The 19839-nt window shown below is 36.9% G+C and overlaps 2 protein-coding genes and 1 long non-coding RNA gene across 4 annotated transcripts; 1 reads left to right on the forward strand and 2 right to left on the reverse strand.

Moving 5' to 3' along the window:
* Positions 1-4276: 4276 nt before the first annotated feature.
* On the reverse strand, positions 4277-10020 carry LOC6650759 (endochitinase A). The gene is made up of 4 exons (XM_023180235.2): positions 9893-10020; positions 6058-6316; positions 5874-5995; positions 4277-5812 (listed from the first exon to the last, which is right to left on the reverse strand). The coding sequence occupies exons 1-4, from the start codon at positions 9995-9997 to the stop codon at positions 4424-4426; spliced, it is 1875 nt and encodes a 624-aa protein (XP_023036003.1). The 5' UTR covers positions 9998-10020; the 3' UTR covers positions 4277-4423.
* A 4445-nt stretch (positions 10021-14465) lies between these two features.
* Positions 14466-15737, reverse strand: LOC6650760 (rho GTPase-activating protein gacZ). The gene is made up of 3 exons (XM_023180432.2): positions 15093-15737; positions 14868-15031; positions 14466-14807 (listed from the first exon to the last, which is right to left on the reverse strand). The coding sequence occupies exons 1-3, from the start codon at positions 15557-15559 to the stop codon at positions 14614-14616; spliced, it is 825 nt and encodes a 274-aa protein (XP_023036200.1). The 5' UTR covers positions 15560-15737; the 3' UTR covers positions 14466-14613.
* Positions 15738-16662: 925 nt separating this feature from the next.
* On the forward strand, positions 16663-18617 carry LOC124459809. 2 transcript variants are annotated; one of them, XR_006953821.1, is made up of 4 exons: positions 16663-16805; positions 17036-17118; positions 17194-17554; positions 17634-18617. It is a non-coding gene; the product is annotated as an uncharacterized LOC124459809 (long non-coding RNA). The 2 variants fall into 2 exon arrangements; XR_006953820.1 differs by having other exon boundaries at positions 16664-16805; positions 17194-17550.
* Positions 18618-19839: the final 1222 nt, after the last annotated feature.

Here is a 19839-nt window from a genome sequence, read left to right on the forward strand (position 1 = left end):
CGAACTCCTTGCAACAGTTGAGCCGAACCGATGAGGCGAACCGGAACAGATGAGCCGAACTCCAACAATAACAGAATGTTAAATTCGAGTTAGCGACGGTCCTCTGTCAACCCTCTGTTAAGTTTTTTGCTGCCAGTTTAGCTTTTTCCCACTAGATTAAAGAGAACCCAGTGAACATTCATACTGAACATTATCCCGAACAAATGGATTCCCATGGATCTCTTAACAGCTGATCCCAAATGGATCTCTTAACAGCTGATCTTACAGCTCTAAATTTATAATTTCTGCAAGTGTTGTAACATAAAATATCAAATAAGCTTACTTTGGCTGTGCCGAAGTTTATATACCCTTGCAGTCCTTGGCCATAATATTTTTACATGTTCCAAACTCTATTTTTTGTATCATCAATTCATCAATGCACAGACAAACCTTTTCTTGTTCTTCTTCTTCCCCATTCCCTTTTATATGCATGCTATGATTGGCACGCATACACATACACGTGTCTGTCGATTTATATTGACTGTGACTGGTGTTCTATTTATCCGATCTGATTGAAATTCCGGGATCTTATGTTTTATATCCAAAATTATCATATTAGTTAATTTCATAGAGAAACTCCAATGTCTTCATCTATGTTTCTAACCACCCTGAAAATGTTCATCCTTTATCTGCTCCGGGATATAAGTAGTTCAAATATCAAGTTTCATCCCGATAGCTCTTAAATAGTGATAGTTGCACCATCCACCATCTCTTAACAGCTGATTTTATAGCTGCCATATTTATAATTTCTGTAGACCTTAAATAAGACCATAAATAAGACCAATATTTTATATATAGAGAGGAGTTTACCAACTCCTGCGTACTGCCGGGAGTCCTTTACACAGAAGCGTGTTCCAATGCTTGGAATGAAATGCTTGGTAGTAAATTTCAAAAAGCGTGTTTTCTACGGTCTCTCTCTCAAAGGGCTTCCGTCTGTGAGGGACTGGCTGGCATCTTTTACAGACATACTCTCCATATTTATTTACCACCTTTACGATCGGTGTTGGTTGCACTGGCTGTGATTCCAATACCACAGGAACCTGTGGCACAGGTTCCAATGCCACTGGTCCCAGTATCAGAGGTTCCATGATCACTGGATCCTGTGGCATTTCGTTAAAGACGTTACAATTTTCAGCTGTAACGGTTGCCGGGTCACGCCGCAAGTTGCAAATTGAACTTTCCTACGAAATTGGAATATTGGAATTCATTTACATTTTGTTTCTTTGTATTTTTCATTTGTATATTTCATTTTATTTCTGTTATTTTTTCGGACAACGACAAGTACTCTTAAATGCTAACAGAAATACTAACTCCTAATACCCCATCTAATACTAAATTATAATCGCTTACATTTCTAATATTACCTAAATTAAAATATTCCCTAAAAACGCTTAAAACTATTGCACAGAAATTTCTGAAGGAGCAACATTAAATTTTATGCTTGGCATTTTCTTTCTTGTTTACTTGTAATTTTTTTTTTATTTCATAGTTCATCTTTATCAATTTCAAAAAACCCGACTTTTATCTCCCTTTTATTTGAATTTCGATTTTACTCCCATCTCAATTTAAAGTTCAATTGCAAACTTTTCTCCCATCTCAATTGGGAATTTCAGAAGAAGAGAACAAAGCAGAATGAAAGTAATCAAAACAAAAACCGATCACCAATAAACTCTTCTTCTTGCTACTTAAAATGTTTGCAATTTTGCAAATTTCTTCTAATTTCGATGTGTAAGAAAAAAGAAAGTGTAAGAAAACCAATTTATTCAATTTAATTTTGTTGTATTTATTATTATTTACTTTTTCTTAATTTCTTACATGAAATCATCAAGCAGTTGCTCGAAATTTGTCCATATACGACTTTGGAGTTGTCAAAGCCGTGCGGGCACTTTTGCTCGGCAATTGCTCGTGTGGCCGTCTGTGTGCATGCCGATGTGAGCACGAAGTACAAGTTCAAAGCGTAAAAAAACAGCTAGTGTCGCACAGACTTTTGACGAAAGCAGTACTATGTCGCTTTGTTACGCAGCTACACGCAGAAAAATTGATGCTTCACTTTCTTACATGGCTACTTTAAAAATATTTTGCCATTATTTATATTTTGTCCCTATAGGGTAAAAAGTATATTATAATATAAGCGAACATGCATAATGTAATATAAATGTAAGATATACATGTATGCACATATATGTATAGTATGAAAAATATATACATATAATAGCCGATACAAAATATGCATTCATTTTTATGACATTAAGGTAAAAGGAATTCAAGACTCATGACTGTACTTTGTTTTTTAAGGCGATTCGGTAAAAAAGGGTTGTGGGAAAATTCCGCAGTTTCACTTGCAGTTTAATTTTTTTATTCGTTTCTTCACATACGATTCGCGCAGTGTAAAGCAGCTTACGCACACAAGCAAGCGCACGCATACATTGACAGTTTGATCTGGCTCTCTTTGTGCCTACCCCTGCATTAGTTGACTTTAACTCATACATGTAAAGTTTATTTTAAGGATTATGTTTATTGATGCAGGGTGTGCGTGTGTTGTTCTGTGTGCAGCTTGGCGCCTTAATATTCCGCCCAGTTAAGAATGGTTCTTGGATTTAGGTTTATATTAATGTATTTCCTATCTTTTTGGTTACTTAACTTAAGTATTCAGTTAAAGTCTATTTATTAATAATAATATTTGTAAATAGTAGATTAGTTCTAATTTAGTTTAAAACAAATATGTAAGTAGTAGATTAGTTTTAATTTATTTTTTATTTCTAATGAAAATATATAATAATAATATATAACAATAATGTAAATATAAATATATGAAATATATTTGGAAATATAAAATGTTTTTCCCTCAGTGCATCACACTTTCGATATAAAATCTGATAGATTTTCTCAAAATGAAGATACTTATCGGGTGTCTACGATAGCCGATAGACGACAAATTTGTCGGATGTCAATTCAAGGCGCGTAAAATTACACAGGCTGACATTTTTGAAGTCATTAAAAAGTGTTTTAAGTTCAATATGTGGCCTATAGTAATTGGGAAATCACTTGTATCTGCACTTACTTTTTGTTTATCACAGCAGGTTTTTGAAAAATATGTGTTAAAATTATTCATGGTGATTGCATTTCCAGTATTGTATAATATATATAGTATTATACATTTTCCAATTTTAATCTATTCGTTCGCCTCTTTCCTTATCTGTTCCTTCTTCTACTCTATCAAAAAAATAACAACTTCCTTCTCTGTCGGCTATCAGAATGTCAGAAGCCTTAATACTAAACTTACTAAACTCTTTGTAGATAGTCTGTCTTTTGTTTTTGATCTAATTGTCTTTAGTGAGACTTGGTTAAAACCTGACAGACAGAATAGAGGGTAACCTCTATTTCAATATTTTTAGATTTTTCTTAGATTTTACTTTTTTTAATTTTACTTAGCGTCATTCGTAACAGGCCCGGGCCTGGTGTCATATGGGCCTTTTGTTCGTACTGAGCGTTGTACGACTACGTCTAAATATATGTATAACCTATTAAGTAAATTCTTTAACCTTCTATAGTATACTTTTCGGTGCCTATTTTCCAAATCTGAACTTGATGGGCCAAAACCGGGTTCAAATTTGAAATCAGCGAACACCGAGTAGTTGGGGCCACCTCTGAAATTAAAACCACCAAAAATCATGTCGGCTTCTGTTATTTTATTTAAATTACAAATCAGAACCGTAACGTATTTACATTGATTTCAGTCAACTTTGTCATTGCGTACTTTGTGACGAATCGTACTATATTGTTGCTCAAGATGCCTGTAAATTTGCTTGGAGTCTTTATTTTCATACTCTGGTAGTATTATCCACGGCTCCAAGGAGTTTAATAAAAAAAACTTTGATTGAGCAGACTGCAATGAAGTCTAGGATTTATACTACAGAAATTTTGAAAAGCTTCGGAAAAGTCTTACTGTCTTTGGTATTGATCATAGTCCCAGAGATCTAGTGCTTCAAGGTATGATCGCATTAGTATGCGCCATGTCCAATAGTTGTCGGCATCGCTAAGTTTCACCATTGACGGTGACACAATGTTATAAACATCCGATTTGCTGGATGTAACTCCCATAATTCTTTCCAACGAAATGTATCACTTTTATTAGGCATCTATTAACGAGGATTCTAAACATATGACAGGAAGTTCTAAGCAGATATCTCAGGAGACAAAATAGGAAATAAAAACTCATTTGTCTACAATATTGTAAATGATTTTTAATCTTTTCTATGGATTATACATACATAATAATAACATTAACATTAAAATGTGTGGAAAATAGGAGCATAAACTTTACTGCAATTTATGGTTAATGGGTGGACAAATGGAAGACGGATGGGGGAACCTAAGAGCTAGACTATCTTTGCAGACATGGCTCACAAGTGCCGGGCAGTACAAACGATGGATGGCACTCGGGACACTTGGGATTTTCGCCGAACCAGCGGCTCGAGGTACTAGCAGATCCAGTTGCAGCTAATCCAAAGCGACGTTCAGGTATCTTCAGTTGAAATGAGTTGTATAGATCACCAGAGTTGCTGGAGCCGGGGCCATAGCCGGTGCGTCCAATATTCTCTAATGGAAATGCATATTCGGGTATCAAGAGCTGTTTCCTCAATTGTGTTATATCTGTGGAACTGGACACTGAGACATCGGAGCGACGCTGCGCCGCAGTTGTCGATTGCACTGTCTGCAATTCGTTGGGCTTAATGGACCGAGAACTGGGCAATCGGCGAGTGCTGCTGCTGCTGCTGCTACCCTTGCTCACCGGCAATGGAGGTTGATTATGGCTAGCTATATCATTGAAACGAGGATTAGTCGCACTATTGTAGTCTCCTGTGGTTTCAGGATATTCCCGCCCATCTACACCAATGGGTGGATCCATTTTGGGTGGTTCTAAGCCATTGGAGGGAACTTTCCATTCATAGTATATGGGAGGACCCTGAGTGGTGGCAATGTCATGTGGAACAAAGTCCACAAAGGGTGGTAGAAGGTCATTGAAGGGTAATTGTCCAGCTGCTGCCGGAGGGGGTGCAGTTATTGGCGTTGGCGATGTAACCAAACGGAAACTCTGTGCCGGAGCAGGAGTACGATTTTCAGTCTGAGCTTGCGCCACTCTCACAGTACTGGATGGCGTGGGATGTGACGAAGTGGCAAAAGAGAACGGAACACCTGCCAAGGTCGTGGGTTTGCTTATAGGTCGCGATGTTGTTGTGGTGCTGCTGACAAACACATTATCGCGACGACTAAAGGGCGACCCTGTAGAGGTAATTAGGACCTGACTTTCGTCCTGATCCTGATTGTAAATGGGATATAGAAAGGGGGGTTCATAGATTTTCGATGGTGGCTTGACAAATTTATTCAACTTGGTTGTCACGTTTTTACTAGGAAATTCCGCCGAATTGAAGTCCGCCGATGTGTTGTAGCGTGTGCTGTGGCTAGTACCCAAGTCGTCAGTGTCTAAAAGGTCAAAGGGATTTCGTGTATGTAAAGCCTCGGTCCGTTTGATGGGTCTTTGTGTGGTTGTTGATTTAGTAGTTGTGGTTGTGGTAGATCTAGTTGTTTTAATTGCTCTTGGCTTTGCCGTGGTGCTGGGCAGCACATTCTCAATTTGTGGCTCGTAGGCGGGTGGCAAAATAGTTCTACTGGGCGGGGGAATGCGCCAACGTGTTTGTGTCGATTGTCCTTCCGATTTGCCAGATCCTTTGTAGGAATCATCGCGTATCTGATTCTGATTGGGGGTTAATTGCTGAAAGGATAGGTAATGTAATTTAGTTGATGAAACTGAAGTTTATTCAGTTCTTACTTACCTTATACTGACTCCTAAACGACTCTCCCGAATAGTCTGGGGCATATGGACGATCCAATAGATCTGGCCTAGGCGTACGCAAATTATTTTCCTCATCGTTAACAAATGGCTTATCTCGCTGACCTATTAGTAAAAATTTGACAGATTATTACATCGGAGTATCAGAGTAAGTTGTGTGCACCTACCAATCAATAGATTTGCTGCATAATTGCTCTCCGCCTTGGAACAATTGACCATATACCAATGATCACAGACGAGCATACGTTGCTGGAAGAGTGTGGTATTTGGACACGTATAGGTAAACTGTCGTCCCAGGCCATCGCACATATGATACACCTGGCAGCCGGTCTCGACATCGGCATAGTAACCAGATGGTCGACCAGCACAGGAAAATGACGTCTTTGCAATGGGACGTGATGCATTTGTGGAGCTGGCAACTTGTCCCTAAATGTAAAGAGAGGGAGACGGAGCTTAGATTGGTCTAACAACTGATGTTTTGATTAAAATCTATAAAGTACTTGTATTATCTCGTGTTGAATTGAAATGATGTCATAACTTGGCACTTGGCACATGGCTTAGACATGGGCTTGGGTTACGACTTTTGCAACAGACTCTTTTGTGTGAAATGTCAACTTTTTGTTTTGTTTTATTTAATTATATAGAAAAAAAGTCTTCATATTGCAGTTGCTGTTGTTGTTAGTCGCAAATTATAGCCCAATGACTCGACTTATCGAAATCTGCCACTGGATCTCACTATGAGTACGTGTGAATGTAAAGAAGATGAAGAAGAAGCTTCCGCACAGTCCGTGAAAAAATGTGAATAAAATATATTTTCCCAAGCATTCCCCAATGCTTATGTAAAGGCCCCTCATCACCCCATCCCCCTAACACCACTGGACAGTATTGGCAAGCTAACTACAAGATCTTTAGAGCTCCCTTTAGCTTCTACACATTTCTAACCATTCATTCATTCACATTGACACCAAACTATAGATAGCCACCTATCTACATACATGGTCATGTGATGATTGCCCATTAAAAATACTGTGGGCTTTGAAATTGCTTGAATCTTCCCTTATATGCTTAGTTTGCCAGATTAACAAGCTCCGAGAGCAGCAAATACACACACAAATAGAAAGTCCAAAAATGAGTCTGAAACTAATAATTGGAATCGTTTCGAAATTTATTTCCCTCAACCGTAATTAGAATGCAAATTTAAGCATACTTTTTAAATAGGTCGCAGCCCACAATTAACAAAAAAAGAAATTAAAAACTTAAGAAATCAAATTGTATTGGAAGACATAAAAACCACGATCTAGAATGATTGAGTGATAGATTCAGATTTGTTAACATTAGTGCGCAGTTCCAAAAAAAAGCAATAAAATTTATTTTTAATAAGTTTTATCTATATAAAACTTGTGTCTCTATGACACAAGCTGATTAACCTCCTTCAATTAATTTTTAAGGTCTTGTATACACTGCTGATCACTAAAATAGGAGACCTTTTACATTGAAGATCCTGTCGTCGTATAGACTATATTACAAGATAGTACAAGAAGTAAATATGTATGTTCGAAACCTTAGAACTTAATGAAGCGAAATAGGCTTACAACTTTTTTTTCGCTTCATTAAGTTGCAATTCGCAAAAACGGCTTATGAAATAACGAAGATATTGATCAAAGTCACTGTTCATCACCGATTGTCCTATGGGAGCTATATGATATAGTCGTCCGATCTTAATCAAATTTGGCACAGTCATTAATAGTTATGCTAAACTGAGAAATATAAATTTTTATGGCAATTGCTTTAAAAGTAACGAAGTTATTGACCAAAGTCACTGTTTTCGACCGATCAGTCCTATGGGAGCTATATGATATAGTCACCCGATCTTGATCAAATTTGGCACAGTCGTTTGTTAGTGTAATAAATTCATAAATATTTAATTTCACGACAATAGCTCAAAAAATAACGAAATCTTACGATTGAGAAAAGTCACTGTTCGTGACTTTGACGTTTGTATGGGAGCTATATGATATAGTGATCCGATCCGGCTGAAGCCGAGATATACACTAACTGTGCAGTATATACAAACCTACATGCAAAATTTCAGCTCTTTAGCTCTTACGGTCTAGGAGGAAATCGCGTCGATCCAGACGGACGGACGGACATGGCTTTTTGAACTCGTCTCGTCGTGTTGATCAAGAATATATATACTTTATATGGTCGGAGATGCTTCCTTCTATGCGTTGCACACTTCTAACCAAAATTAATATACCCTTTTTGCAAGGGTATAAAAATCTTACGATAGCTCCATAGATAACAACCTTTTGTGTTGCTCAGAATATACATACATAAGTTGGCCTAAAGCAGAAAGCTCTGCTTCATTTCAAGAAGGTCAAAACTTAGAAAGATGCCTATACATACTCCCTATTCTTCTAAGCTACGTGATTTTCATAATAAATTTTTGGTCGCATACGTAAATAGAAACTGAAATTAATGGATTCCATTAATTGGTTAATTGTAGGGTTTCTTTGTACGACAACCGATAACCTCACATCCTACAAAGTTTAAGGAACATCAGATTTTAAAAATAAAATGCCTCTAAGGGTTACTATACTCCACTAGATCTAAAATGTCTGTTACTCCTTTTGAAACAGGACAATGCCAGTACCTAAATCGTGCCTTTTAACTAGTTGTGAAATATTACCCATACTTATTTCCGAATAACTAGGCCTACAACTCCGTCTATTCCCTCCATTTAGTCACAACGCAGCGTTTTTCAATTAAAAATAAAAAAGACAGCGAAACACAATACAGCTAAAAATAAATTAAAATGCTCTGCAATTTAACGCATATTATGGATACAAATCACAACTGCTTCTTCTTTTTGGTCGCCTCGTTGCCCACTCGTCCGTTACATAAGAGTCTTAAGTCTTAGGTCTTAGTCTTTAAGTCTCATCTTCATCTACCATTTACCATTTCTTGTATGCAAACAGTTAAAACAATCAACCTAGTTTCATTTTTTTTTTATTCGTCTTCTGTTCCATTTCTGCAAAAGTGTCAGTAACAAAAACCAAAAAAAAAAGCAAAAAAACCGGCGAAACGAAGGAAAAACTTTTAAGAAAAAAGGTCACTTGGTCAGCCAAAAGAGTCTTTTGTTTTTGTTTTTTAATATACTCGAAAGACCTTTGCTATGCATTCATATGGGGGCTGAATGTGTGAATAGTGTAAGATGCACACACATAGAATAATTTAAAAATGAAACAAAGCGTAAAGAGCGCAAAAATTACAACATTTTCCGTCGTTGCTTAAAAAATAAACTAACAACAGCCACAAACAACAACAACAACAAAGAGAAGTGCTTGGGAAGCGACAATACTCATTTATTGTTGCTCTTGGTTGGTTTATGGGTGACTAATGGAAAACTCTATCATGCAAACAAACAAAAACATAGCCAGGATCTTGATGAAAAATGCGATTGATAAATCAAGAAGAAGATTCAAGTCAAGTCCTAGACTACATCTGGTACTGATCTCCCATTAGACATTCTTTGGGAATGTCAATGGGGCAAGTGTAAAAACAATAATCATTATCGCTGACAAATGACCAAAACGTCTTGACATAAAACCCAATGACATTATACCCCTTCGGGTTACGCCCCTGAGCTCTTGGCTCTCATAAATGTGCACATAAATGCTATCATTAACGGTTAATACAAATCTAAATGAAAAACTTTATAAATAAATGTATATAATGAAAATATTCAATTAATATAGTAAGTATACGCCATGCTAGCATTAGCAATCATTTGCTTACAATAAATATATTAACAATTAATTATTCCAACTAATAAGCAGTTTATCGCCGAGAATATACTATAATTTTCACAATTTGCATTTCAATTGTGAATAGGAATGATCCACGGAGTTAATCTCTTCCAATAGCCAAATGGGAGATGGATGGCTGAGAGATCAAAGTTGGAGATGGAGAGTTATCTCTTCACTGTCTAATTTAACTTACCTCACTGACCAAAAATAGCGTTGACCAGAACAAAGCCAGGGCCAAAAGTCGTATATATTTCGTGTTCAACGATTGCGTTGTTATTGTTGTTACTTTTGGTGGCATTTTGTTATTGTTGTTGATTTTGGCGTTGGCCTTTCTTCGAAATTGAAAATTAAAGTCGTTTTGTGTTTCTGAAAGTTATAAATAAATACATATGTATGTATATATATAATGAAAACAGTCGAAATAAAATAGATGGTGGAAAAAATGGTTTATACGCAAGTAAGTTATTGTCTCTGCTGCTTTCTGTCTATACGAATACATATGTATGTACAATTGATGATGGAAAGTTGGCCCTAAGTAAGCGCTAATTGCCCCTTATACAATGTAATAACAATAATAACGAAAATATCAAAATAATAATCATTATTGTCCATAACTCTCTATTATTATTGTCTAAGTTTTGCGTAATTGCAGTTCGTCAGTTACTTAATTCAAGTATAAAACTTTCGAGGGAAAAAACAAAACTGATATCAGCCAATAACTAACTACTGAAGTCTGATGGATGTAAAGCTGCTTAAGTTTTGTTTTTTTTTTTATGTTTTCTAACCTGTAACCCAATCGACATTCAACATTTATTTTGTTTGCTAATGAAATTTTATTTAGTTTTACCAATTGATTTTGATGGCACAGCCACTGCCACTGCCCATTGGCCGACCTCCACCTACAACTCAATTTTGCAACCTTGTTGCAGCTTCACAAAGCAGCTTCAAGCCGAAATCGAAATCAATTGCATTGAACTCGCTTAACTTTAACTCCTCTAAAATTGTTCTTGGAAAAAAAATTCACAATGGAATGCAAAAAAAAAGTTTAAGTACTTGTATATGTAAATATAAATAGTTTTCCTATTCTCCCATAGCAGTAGAAGATACATCAATAAATAAATGACTATACACATTTTTATGGCATGATCAAAGCCTTTGCCTTTGATGGGTGTTTATTTTATTCAATATTTGGTTCTAAAAAGACTCTAAAAATATCGAATACAACAAGATTTCAATTCAATGGCTTATTTCTCTTAATTCCCTTAATTAATCGTCAGTCTTTGATTAATAGTGCTGGGTGTTATCTTTATGTACGAACCCTTAGACAATTAGGTTGACATTCCTCTGCCGTTAAATCAAATAAATTTATACTTAGCTAGTAGATTTGCTGGGAATTATATTGCCCTATTCGTCCAACTCTAATTTACACTTAGAGTTCCCTCTTCCTTTACTAAAAACTTGTATCCTTTTACTTTTATTTGTCAGTTAGCTATACTTATCTATTTGGTCTTCATTTCTAGAGTTGTCAACGAATATCGTTCATCGCCCATCCGTCTGCCGCGAAATAGATGAACAGCTCTCTGCTACAGCAAAACTCCATGAGTACCAACACAGGATAAAATTCCACTGACTTGGAGATCTGTCTAATGCAAAGGTCCTATCATTTTGCGACTGCTCCCATTTCTTGACTTCAGCAGGTGGTTTAAGAACTGCTGCTATAAGGACTCGTTATTTCAGTGGATCTAAGTGGAACTTACAATTAGATCTAATAGCCATCACTGCTTTAGTGAGTTCAAAGTAAATCGCTATAATCTTTTGCCTAGATGCTCTTCTATATTAGTTCCTTCTCCCATTGTAAACTTGGCTAATTTACATAAAATTTTAGAAAATATCTCTAAAAATATTTTATGTGACTTGCAGAAAACCTCGAGATGATCCACATATTGATTTGTTTTTGGCTCACCTTCATATTTTCTATGATCTTTGATATTTAAATATATGCCTACTTGAAATGCGATTGAAGCACTTTTTATTCAATGTGAATGCGTTCAATTTGGCATAGTTAATTTGGCTAACAAGAGCAATTGGTCTCAATGCTAACCGCAACATTTTGTGGCCGCCAAGTGCGTGAGATGAGGCAACAGTCGTCACCACAACAGCAGCAACATCATCATCAACAACAACAACAACGACAACAACAAGAACCGCAGTAGCATATCCACCTCTGGCAATAGCTACAACAATAACAAGTTGGCATCTAGTTTGGTAGTGTATTTTTTTTTTCCTTTTTGTCTTGACCTTTTTGACAAACACTAAAATAAGTTGGCAAAAAATATTTGCTGTCTGATCCTCTCTCGACCTGAACTCTACGTCTCGTGAGGCTTGAATTTTGCAGTTCAGCTCAGTTCAGTTCAGTTTTGCCTTGTGGCTAGCTAGCAACCAAACAAAAGCCTATTTGACATTTTTGCCAAGCAATTTTCCACCGAGAAGAGCCAAAGAGCATAGCGAATTTAACTCTCGACGATCGACAATAAAAGCAAACCAAAAGGCAACAATTATGCCAATTAGGTGGCATTACACAGGTTGATTACTTTGGATATTTAAGTGTAAGTATCCAACCAATAGCAGGGCCATTTTTTTTTCATGTTTTCCAACTTCTAATTGTTTTCCTCAAGCAAAAAGAGAGACAGACGGACAGAGAGACAAGCGCAAGCGATCCATGCGGAGGAAGTGATTAAGATGCAGTGTTTATGGCTCACCTTCGTAATGTTGCTATAGCTGATTTGTGTATTTTGTGGGAGTTGATTTTCTAAAATTTGTATTCCATATGGTCATATCGCATTGTAAATTCAAACACTCGTTTACTGCATTGCGATCTTTTTTTTTAAATATCAAATGTCAGGTTGTATATATAGAGACATTTGCATCCAGAGATGCAGTTTCTCTCTATCTCACCTCGATACTATAAAAACAAATTCAAGATCACACGCGCCAAATTGGGTAAGAACCCGAATCATCAGCCAATATAATAATTAGTAAATTAAGTCAGGCCTATATCTAAAAGCCGCAGAGATATGTATGTATCTCATAAATTATGCAATATTTTTGGCTTTTGCTGATGGGATGCCATTTACACTTAATACTTATTAATTTCACAGTCCTTCACTTCAAACGGCCCGCGACAAATTTGTAAATTTTTTACGACTATGTATTTTGGGATTTAATTTTTTGTTTTTCCTTTTTTGAAGCCGCTTTAACAACCGCACGGAATGGAGTCGCGCAGAGAACTGATGCCACCAAATGCAACAAACTTGGCTTAAAATTCACATTAGACCTGAAACTCTGTCGGAGATTCGAGGCAGAGACCGGAGACTGAGACTGAGACAGAGACCGCCCGCAACACACAGTATACAAAAGAAGCGCCGAGCGCCAAGCTGGTCGTAAGCATCATCATCATCAAAGCATTAAAGCACAGTGGTTAAAAGTCACTTGAAAACTAAAACTGAAATGACATTTTATTGCTGTTTTTTAAAAAAGAAGTTTCTGAAGAACTTAATTCTGTCTTAAGACAGTGTACCTAAAGAAAAAGTTTAAGAAGTCAGACAGCAAATGTGTCTTATTGTCATTTCATTAATATGTTTTATTACTATTATCTGTATAGGATTAAGTTGCATCTATGGCCTTCGGCTTATTGTTAGACGAAAACTACATCCATACACTAGCTTGGGAATCGAAGACGGGTCCTTGTTGTTCAGTAGCCCAATTGACTGGAACATTTAGACAATTTAACATTTTAACAACATTTAAGTTCCTTTTTGGTAACCATCTTCTATATAAAACTAATTACAATCAATTTAAAGTAATTTGGCCATCAGTCAAAACATTTGTTGTTTAGACCACTGTAACTGGTCGTGAAATAACCGAAGTTAGTTTAGACGATCGGGGAAATGTGGGCGAGTGGGCTAGCCAGTCTTGAGTGAAGCGTACATCCAGTGCCTCAGTACCTAAGATCGTCAGTTCGTCAGTTTGTCGGTCTCTCAGTCCCTTAGTCACTAAAGCGTTAACATTGCAGCTTCGCTTTGCATTTTCATTTTCATTTCCATTCCCCCCTCCCACCATTTGATGATATTAGCATTGGTGATGGGGCTGGGTATAGGTATGCCGCCCGCTGTTTAGATAGATAGCTGCCGACCCTTCACTTAATGCCGCAGTGTTTATTTGTCTAATTTATTGGAACGTTTTGGCACATAGGCAAAAGCTAAATAGAGCAATCGAGTAAGTACAGAAGAAACCAGAGTAGTGGAATATATCTTTCAAATGAGATTAAATCTGCAGCCGAATTGCGAATTACGAAAGCCAAAACTTCATCATCAGATCAGTGGCTTCATCTCATCGTTTGGCGGCGTTGGCGGCGTCATCAGATTTCTTGTGAGTTTTGTAAGACGCTGAACATTTTCATTTTCATTTTCATTTACCATTTTTCCATTTTCAAATCATGGCGTTTATTTGCTTGTCGAGGGAATAGTGAGGAGGCCCTTTTTGTCGTGTTAAGATACAAAAAGAAAACCAAACAAGCAACCACAACTGAGAACTGCAATGGCTCTGGGTATGGATGGGTCGGTCGGTATGGCCTGGCCTGGTCGTGTGTTGCCTCATTGAGTTTCTAGGTTTTCGGTGCTCTCAGTTTTCATATTCGTCGTGAGGAAGTGTATGCACCAAAAAGAGAAAAAAAAAGAAGAAAATGAAGAAACACAAAGCGACAGTCATTCAATGGCATAAATGCTCGAAAGTTTCATTTTTTTTTCCTTTTTCTTTCAAATACAAATAAAAACATACAACTTGTCGTATACGTAACATGAAATTTTGTTTTGTGTTGAGAAGTATTTTGGGGTAGTAGCAATTTGCTAACGGATTTTAGTCCTGAACTATGTTGATTGGATGATGCAACTTTTGCTCATCCTCCTGTTGTTTCTGTTGCATGGCCAGCGAATGTTGTTGGAAATCAGCCAGAATACGGCTCTCAGGAATATCGGTCTCGACGCGACTGCCAACAATCTCAATATCAGCATCCTTCTTATCGAAAAATATATCTATGATTATGCGAACCCCTAGCAAAAAAAGAGGATTGAATAATGGAATAAAACCCTAACGATCGTAATGAATCTCACCCTGATCTGTGCGCCTAATAGTAGTCTTGCTCTGATAAGACTTCTCGACGGCTCCTCCGGATCCGTTAAGGCCATCACATCCACCAGCATCAATTGATTGACGCAATGATGTTTTGCCATCTGTTGTAGTTACACGAAAATTTCCCGTAGCGGAATTGAATCGACTGTGACAAACGAAGAATATTCAGAGATGTATCAGTATCAGATAAATTGGATTATGTTTACCCGCTACTCATAGCCATTTTGGCTTGCTCATCCATGGTTTCCATATTGCAGCAAATGCTATCGCAACACTCTTGCTGCTCCAGATCGTTCTTAACTCCAATGCTAATTAATTTGTTGTTGTTATTAATGTTGTTGTTGTTGTTGTTGTTGCTATTGTTATTGCTGCTAAAATAAATTGACTTGGCCTGAGCCAATTCCTGATTCTTTTTTGTGGCAAAGTTATACAAATTGATCATATCACGAACACGTATTGGCTTCTCCTCGGCCACTGGGGCATTTTCTGAATCTGCCTCCGCTGCTGTTGGTGATATCTCTGGCGGCATCATCTCCGACTCCGATGTGGACTCCAATGGCATCGATAGTGACTGCTGCGACTGCTGCGAACCGGGGCAAATGTCATCATACAAAGAATCGATGGCAATATTGTTATTGCTGCTTAGCTGCAATTGTTCCTCGTCGTTGTTCATTCTGCTTGGTTGCCTCCTTTTGATAATGAATAATAACAATAATAATGATGGTAAAAACAATTAGAAATATATACTGATTTTTGATGATTTTTGTTGATTTTATTTTTCGTTTAGAGTGATGCGAGTACAATTGTTCTGTGATATTTCCAACTTCATCCTGCCTTATGCCTACTCTGATATGAAACAATTTGACGACCTTTAACACAGATTTAGACACATATTACTTAGCTGGCCGTAATGTAAATGTAATGCATATTTGAATTCATTTAACTGACCTTGGTTTTTCGTTACCATCTACTCCATCTTCAGCTGGTTTGGTTATTAGTGAAATTCGATCTACACATTGAATGCCATGAATTGTTGTTATTATCGTTGTTATTATTATTATTATTATTGTGGAATTGTCTTAGTGTCGATTTTGGATTGGATACTGTGTGTGTGTGTGTGTGTGGAGGGGAGAAGTGTTGTGTGTATGACGGGGTGAAGCTGGGGGCACATTTGGGTAAGTAAGTCCCGTTCAATGTGTGAGTTAATATGTTTTCGAAATTGGGTGAGCAATGACTTGCCAATGATGACGCTGGCCATATCAACATCATTACCATCTTCATCATCGTCATCATCATCCTCATCAGAAGCACTAGCAGCATCAGCAGCATCAGTATTTGGGCTACCTCCATTTGACACAAAAAATCCGTTTTTAAGGTCAAGTTATTGTTAGAGTGATAGTTGATGTCTTTTGCTTAAAGTATTTGCCAAAAAGATTTGATATATGGCAAAGGCATTGACAAATCGACAAAATGATTCACCTTCTTTTACTTATAGTTTGTTCAATTTATCTGATAACATCTACCTATGTGTTACATGATTCAAGAGTGATTAAGTTGGAGTCCATTTTTGCAACTTTAACATTCCAACTCGGGTAATTCCAACCTGGCGACAAAAAGCTTAGAAATTGCATTCGTTAGCCATTTGTTGATTGAGTTTGTACCAACATGGCAATGTAATGGACTGATTAGTAATCCAATTCATTCCTAGGCAAGTGCTCTGGCTATTATTTAGATTATATCAAGTTGTGTTTTTCTTATGTAAAAATGTCCGAAAGTCGTAATTTCAAATCATGGTTGTAGGGCTACCTTTTTGATTATTATCAAAACGGAACAAAAACAAATGTCAACGTGTTAAAATTTTTCCGGAAGACATTCTTTGAGAAGAAATACCGTTATTCGACGAACTGGTAAAGAGAAAGGTTTGTTACTTTATTACCAAATATCATAAGAACCTTTAATTTACATAACTATTTACGCCTCGCTTTTTGTAAATTTGCAAAAGTATTTCAATTGCTTGCAGATTTATGTAATAACAATTGGTTTAGTTGCTCACATTTCTAACATTTTAAAGATTCTTGCATATCACGAATTTTACATTTGATGCTCTCGACTCATAGTTTTTTGTTCTTTTTTTCCTTCTAACAATTAGCAGGCGATGTCAACGGGTTCAATAGTCATAGAAGAAGGTGTGGAGGCCTACAGCATACGAGAACGAGAACTATGTACACCTATGTATGTATAAACATATATGTGTGTGTGTGTGTGCGAATGCTTGTGTAGGTGTGTCATCATCATCATCGTCAGCAGCAGCAGCAGCAGCAGCAGCAATGAAGGTCACACAGCAGCTAGCAAACCAGCATTGTAGATGCCATTTATGCTCTTCTCTAGCCATCGCCCTCTCATTCTATCAAACTACTCCCATCTCTGTCCTCTCTCCCTATCTCGCTCTCACTGTGGGTTATACACACGTTTAATTGCCAAATTGGTGCAATTCGACGTAATTCATCTTGATACAAGAGTTATCCACCACCACCAAGACACAAGGTTTCCCATCCGACAATAAACAGCAAAGATTCGCACGTTTATTAAAAAACTTGAAAAATGATAGCACACGATCTTTTGGTCTACGGTTCGCTGGTGGCGTAAATCTCATAATTGATAACAGTAAGTGAGTAAATTCGAGTAATATGTAATATATAGTATAGGCAAATTGTTGCAACATCATGTATTATGATTTTTTATTTAAGGTGCTAAATAGCTGTATAAATATCTAGACGTCTACTGGGTAAACACCTTAGCCTTTGCCATCGTCACTGTTGATGCCCGAACTCAAGACTCACGAATTTCTTGCATCCGGTCACATAGCGAGCCCAGTTTAAGTGGCAATTTCTGTGTTTGCCCCTGCTACAAATTTGTCAAACCCAACAATACTCGGGGGGGCCAAGGTCAAGACGGTGAGTGATGATCATCGTAGCTTTTGTTGTTGCTGGCTTTTTGCGTCCGGCGTGCGGTCAACTTGCCATATCATTGACCTTAAGTGACGAACGTGAAGAGGCTGGCGCATTGAATAAGCCAAGATTATCAACTTATTCGTAGCATTTGATTGCACTCACAATTGAAAGTGAAGTTCAATTGCTGGCACCTCTCAGTGTGAGAGTCAAAACTGCTCCATCTTCCAGCTCTAGACCTACAATTGCTTAGATGCCCCATGGCACAATCTAAACAACACGAATTACGTCTATTAAAGGTCAACCGAAATGGGTAAAACGTTAAGTAAATCAAAGCAAACAAACGGCGCACTTTGTTAATTGTTCGCATACATATGTATATACATACATATATATAGTTATATTTTCTATTCCGATTTTCATTGATTTATTATATGGCGGCATTCCGTGTAGAAAATATTGCTTCCTCCAAACCCCATAAAAAGGAAAAAAGAAACAAAAGATGCGTCAAGAAACGAAAGATTCAAGACACGAACTTGGCCAACAATAAGCCACAAAATAATTGTTGTTAACAAGCAATATACCAACTAATTGTATGCTCCAATACACTCTATAATCATAACCGGGTTATATGACTTCATCAGACTTGGCATAGTTTCAACTCGATCATTTTTATATAGAGCAAATTAAAAAACTTCTATCAAAATTTGGTTTTGGCGTTATCTGACATAATCATCTTACTCGATTTTGAAAAATTCAATCCAATTTTATGCAAAAACGAAAAAGGAAGAAATTTGAAAAAAATATGACTTAAACTTTGCAAAACTCAATCATTTTCCTAATGACTTTAAAAAGTCTGTTTAAATAAAATGGTTCCAAATGATTATAACCAAATTCAATATTTTGTTTGGAGAATTTGTTGTGCCTCAAGTACCTACCTATTGAAATATTTTCTTATATTTAGTTAAGGTATTTAACTTTTTCAGTTGGATTTTTGTTACTTGTGGTGTTGGGGTTGGGGGCGACACATGTTCTGAAATGCCAAAATGGTAGCCTATATATGTATTGTCTTTACAATGTTTCTCTATGGGATTAACCTTCAAATCGATGGCAATGGAGCGGGAGAGGCGGCATCAGAAGCGGCAACAAGTGTAGCACAGAGAGCCACAGGGCATCCCAGGCAGCAGCAGCAGCAGCAGCAACAGAAATAACCACAATTGAAAGCAGAAACAACATTCAGTACGATGGCTCTTCAACAATAAAGCCATCAAATAGAAACTACAACAAATATTTTCAATATTCAATGCTTTGAACGAACGAAATTTGGTTCAACGATGTGCATACATAGGAAATTGGTGTGAGTGATTAATTGGTTTTAGCTCAACTGGATGGAGGCACCTTAGAAGAAGTCAATGTTTTGGAATAACACAAGCTACATAGCAGGAAATTTCTATGTATTTGTATCGTCTTTGTGTAGAATATATCATTTGAAATCAGCGTAAACTAAAAAACAACCCACATATTGGTTACTTATTTCGGGTGCGTTGCGTTCAATGATTAAACCTTTTTATTGCTGTGTGAATAACTAAGTAAATCTCTGAATCTATGACGAGTGTTTTTTTATTCGTTTTCTATTATCTTTAAACTCTTTGTTGTTGCTGTTGCGGTGGCGTTTAGGCCCAACAAAAAGACGAAAAACAAAATAGGGGAATGATTATGATTATGATTGTTAGGTGTCAATCAAAGTGTTTTGTGTGTTTGTTGTCATTGTCAATTAATGCAGCAAAGCCTCCAATTAAGCCAAAAGGTTTGTGGCTTGTTGTTTGGCTTGGCTTGCGGTTAAATTTGCCCCTGAATAGTTTTGCTTTAATTCATCATGCCTAGAAAAGAGAGTAGAGTCAAATATGTACTTACTGATCAAATTAGTAGTTATAGCATTTAGCTAAAAAAAATTATGTTGACGTATAGTATCCTTTAAAGGATTATTCAGCGCGCTGTATTTAAA

Source organism: Drosophila willistoni, chromosome 3R (genome assembly GCF_018902025.1).
Source record: "Drosophila willistoni isolate 14030-0811.24 chromosome 3R, UCI_dwil_1.1, whole genome shotgun sequence".
Classification (NCBI taxonomy): domain Eukaryota; kingdom Metazoa; phylum Arthropoda; class Insecta; order Diptera; family Drosophilidae; genus Drosophila; species Drosophila willistoni.

Excerpts from the sequence above, each read along its gene's own strand:
- LOC6650759 (XM_023180235.2), bottom strand. The coding sequence starts at position 9,997 with ATGCCACCAAAAGTAACAACAATAACAACGCAATCGTTGAACACGAAA. Across the intron at positions 5,996-6,057 it reads TGCAGCAAATCTATTGATTG|GTCAGCGAGATAAGCCATTT; the intron begins GTAGGTGCACAC and ends TTTTACTAATAG. Across the intron at positions 5,813-5,873 it reads CGTTTAGGAGTCAGTATAAG|CAATTAACCCCCAATCAGAA; the intron begins GTAAGTAAGAAC and ends CTATCCTTTCAG.
- LOC6650760 (XM_023180432.2), bottom strand. The coding sequence starts at position 15,559 with ATGAACAACGACGAGGAACAATTGCAGCTAAGCAGCAATAACAATATT. Across the intron at positions 15,032-15,092 it reads AAAATGGCTATGAGTAGCGG|TCGATTCAATTCCGCTACGG; the intron begins GTAAACATAATC and ends CGTTTGTCACAG. Across the intron at positions 14,808-14,867 it reads TATTAGGCGCACAGATCAGG|GGGTTCGCATAATCATAGAT; the intron begins GTGAGATTCATT and ends TTTTTTTGCTAG.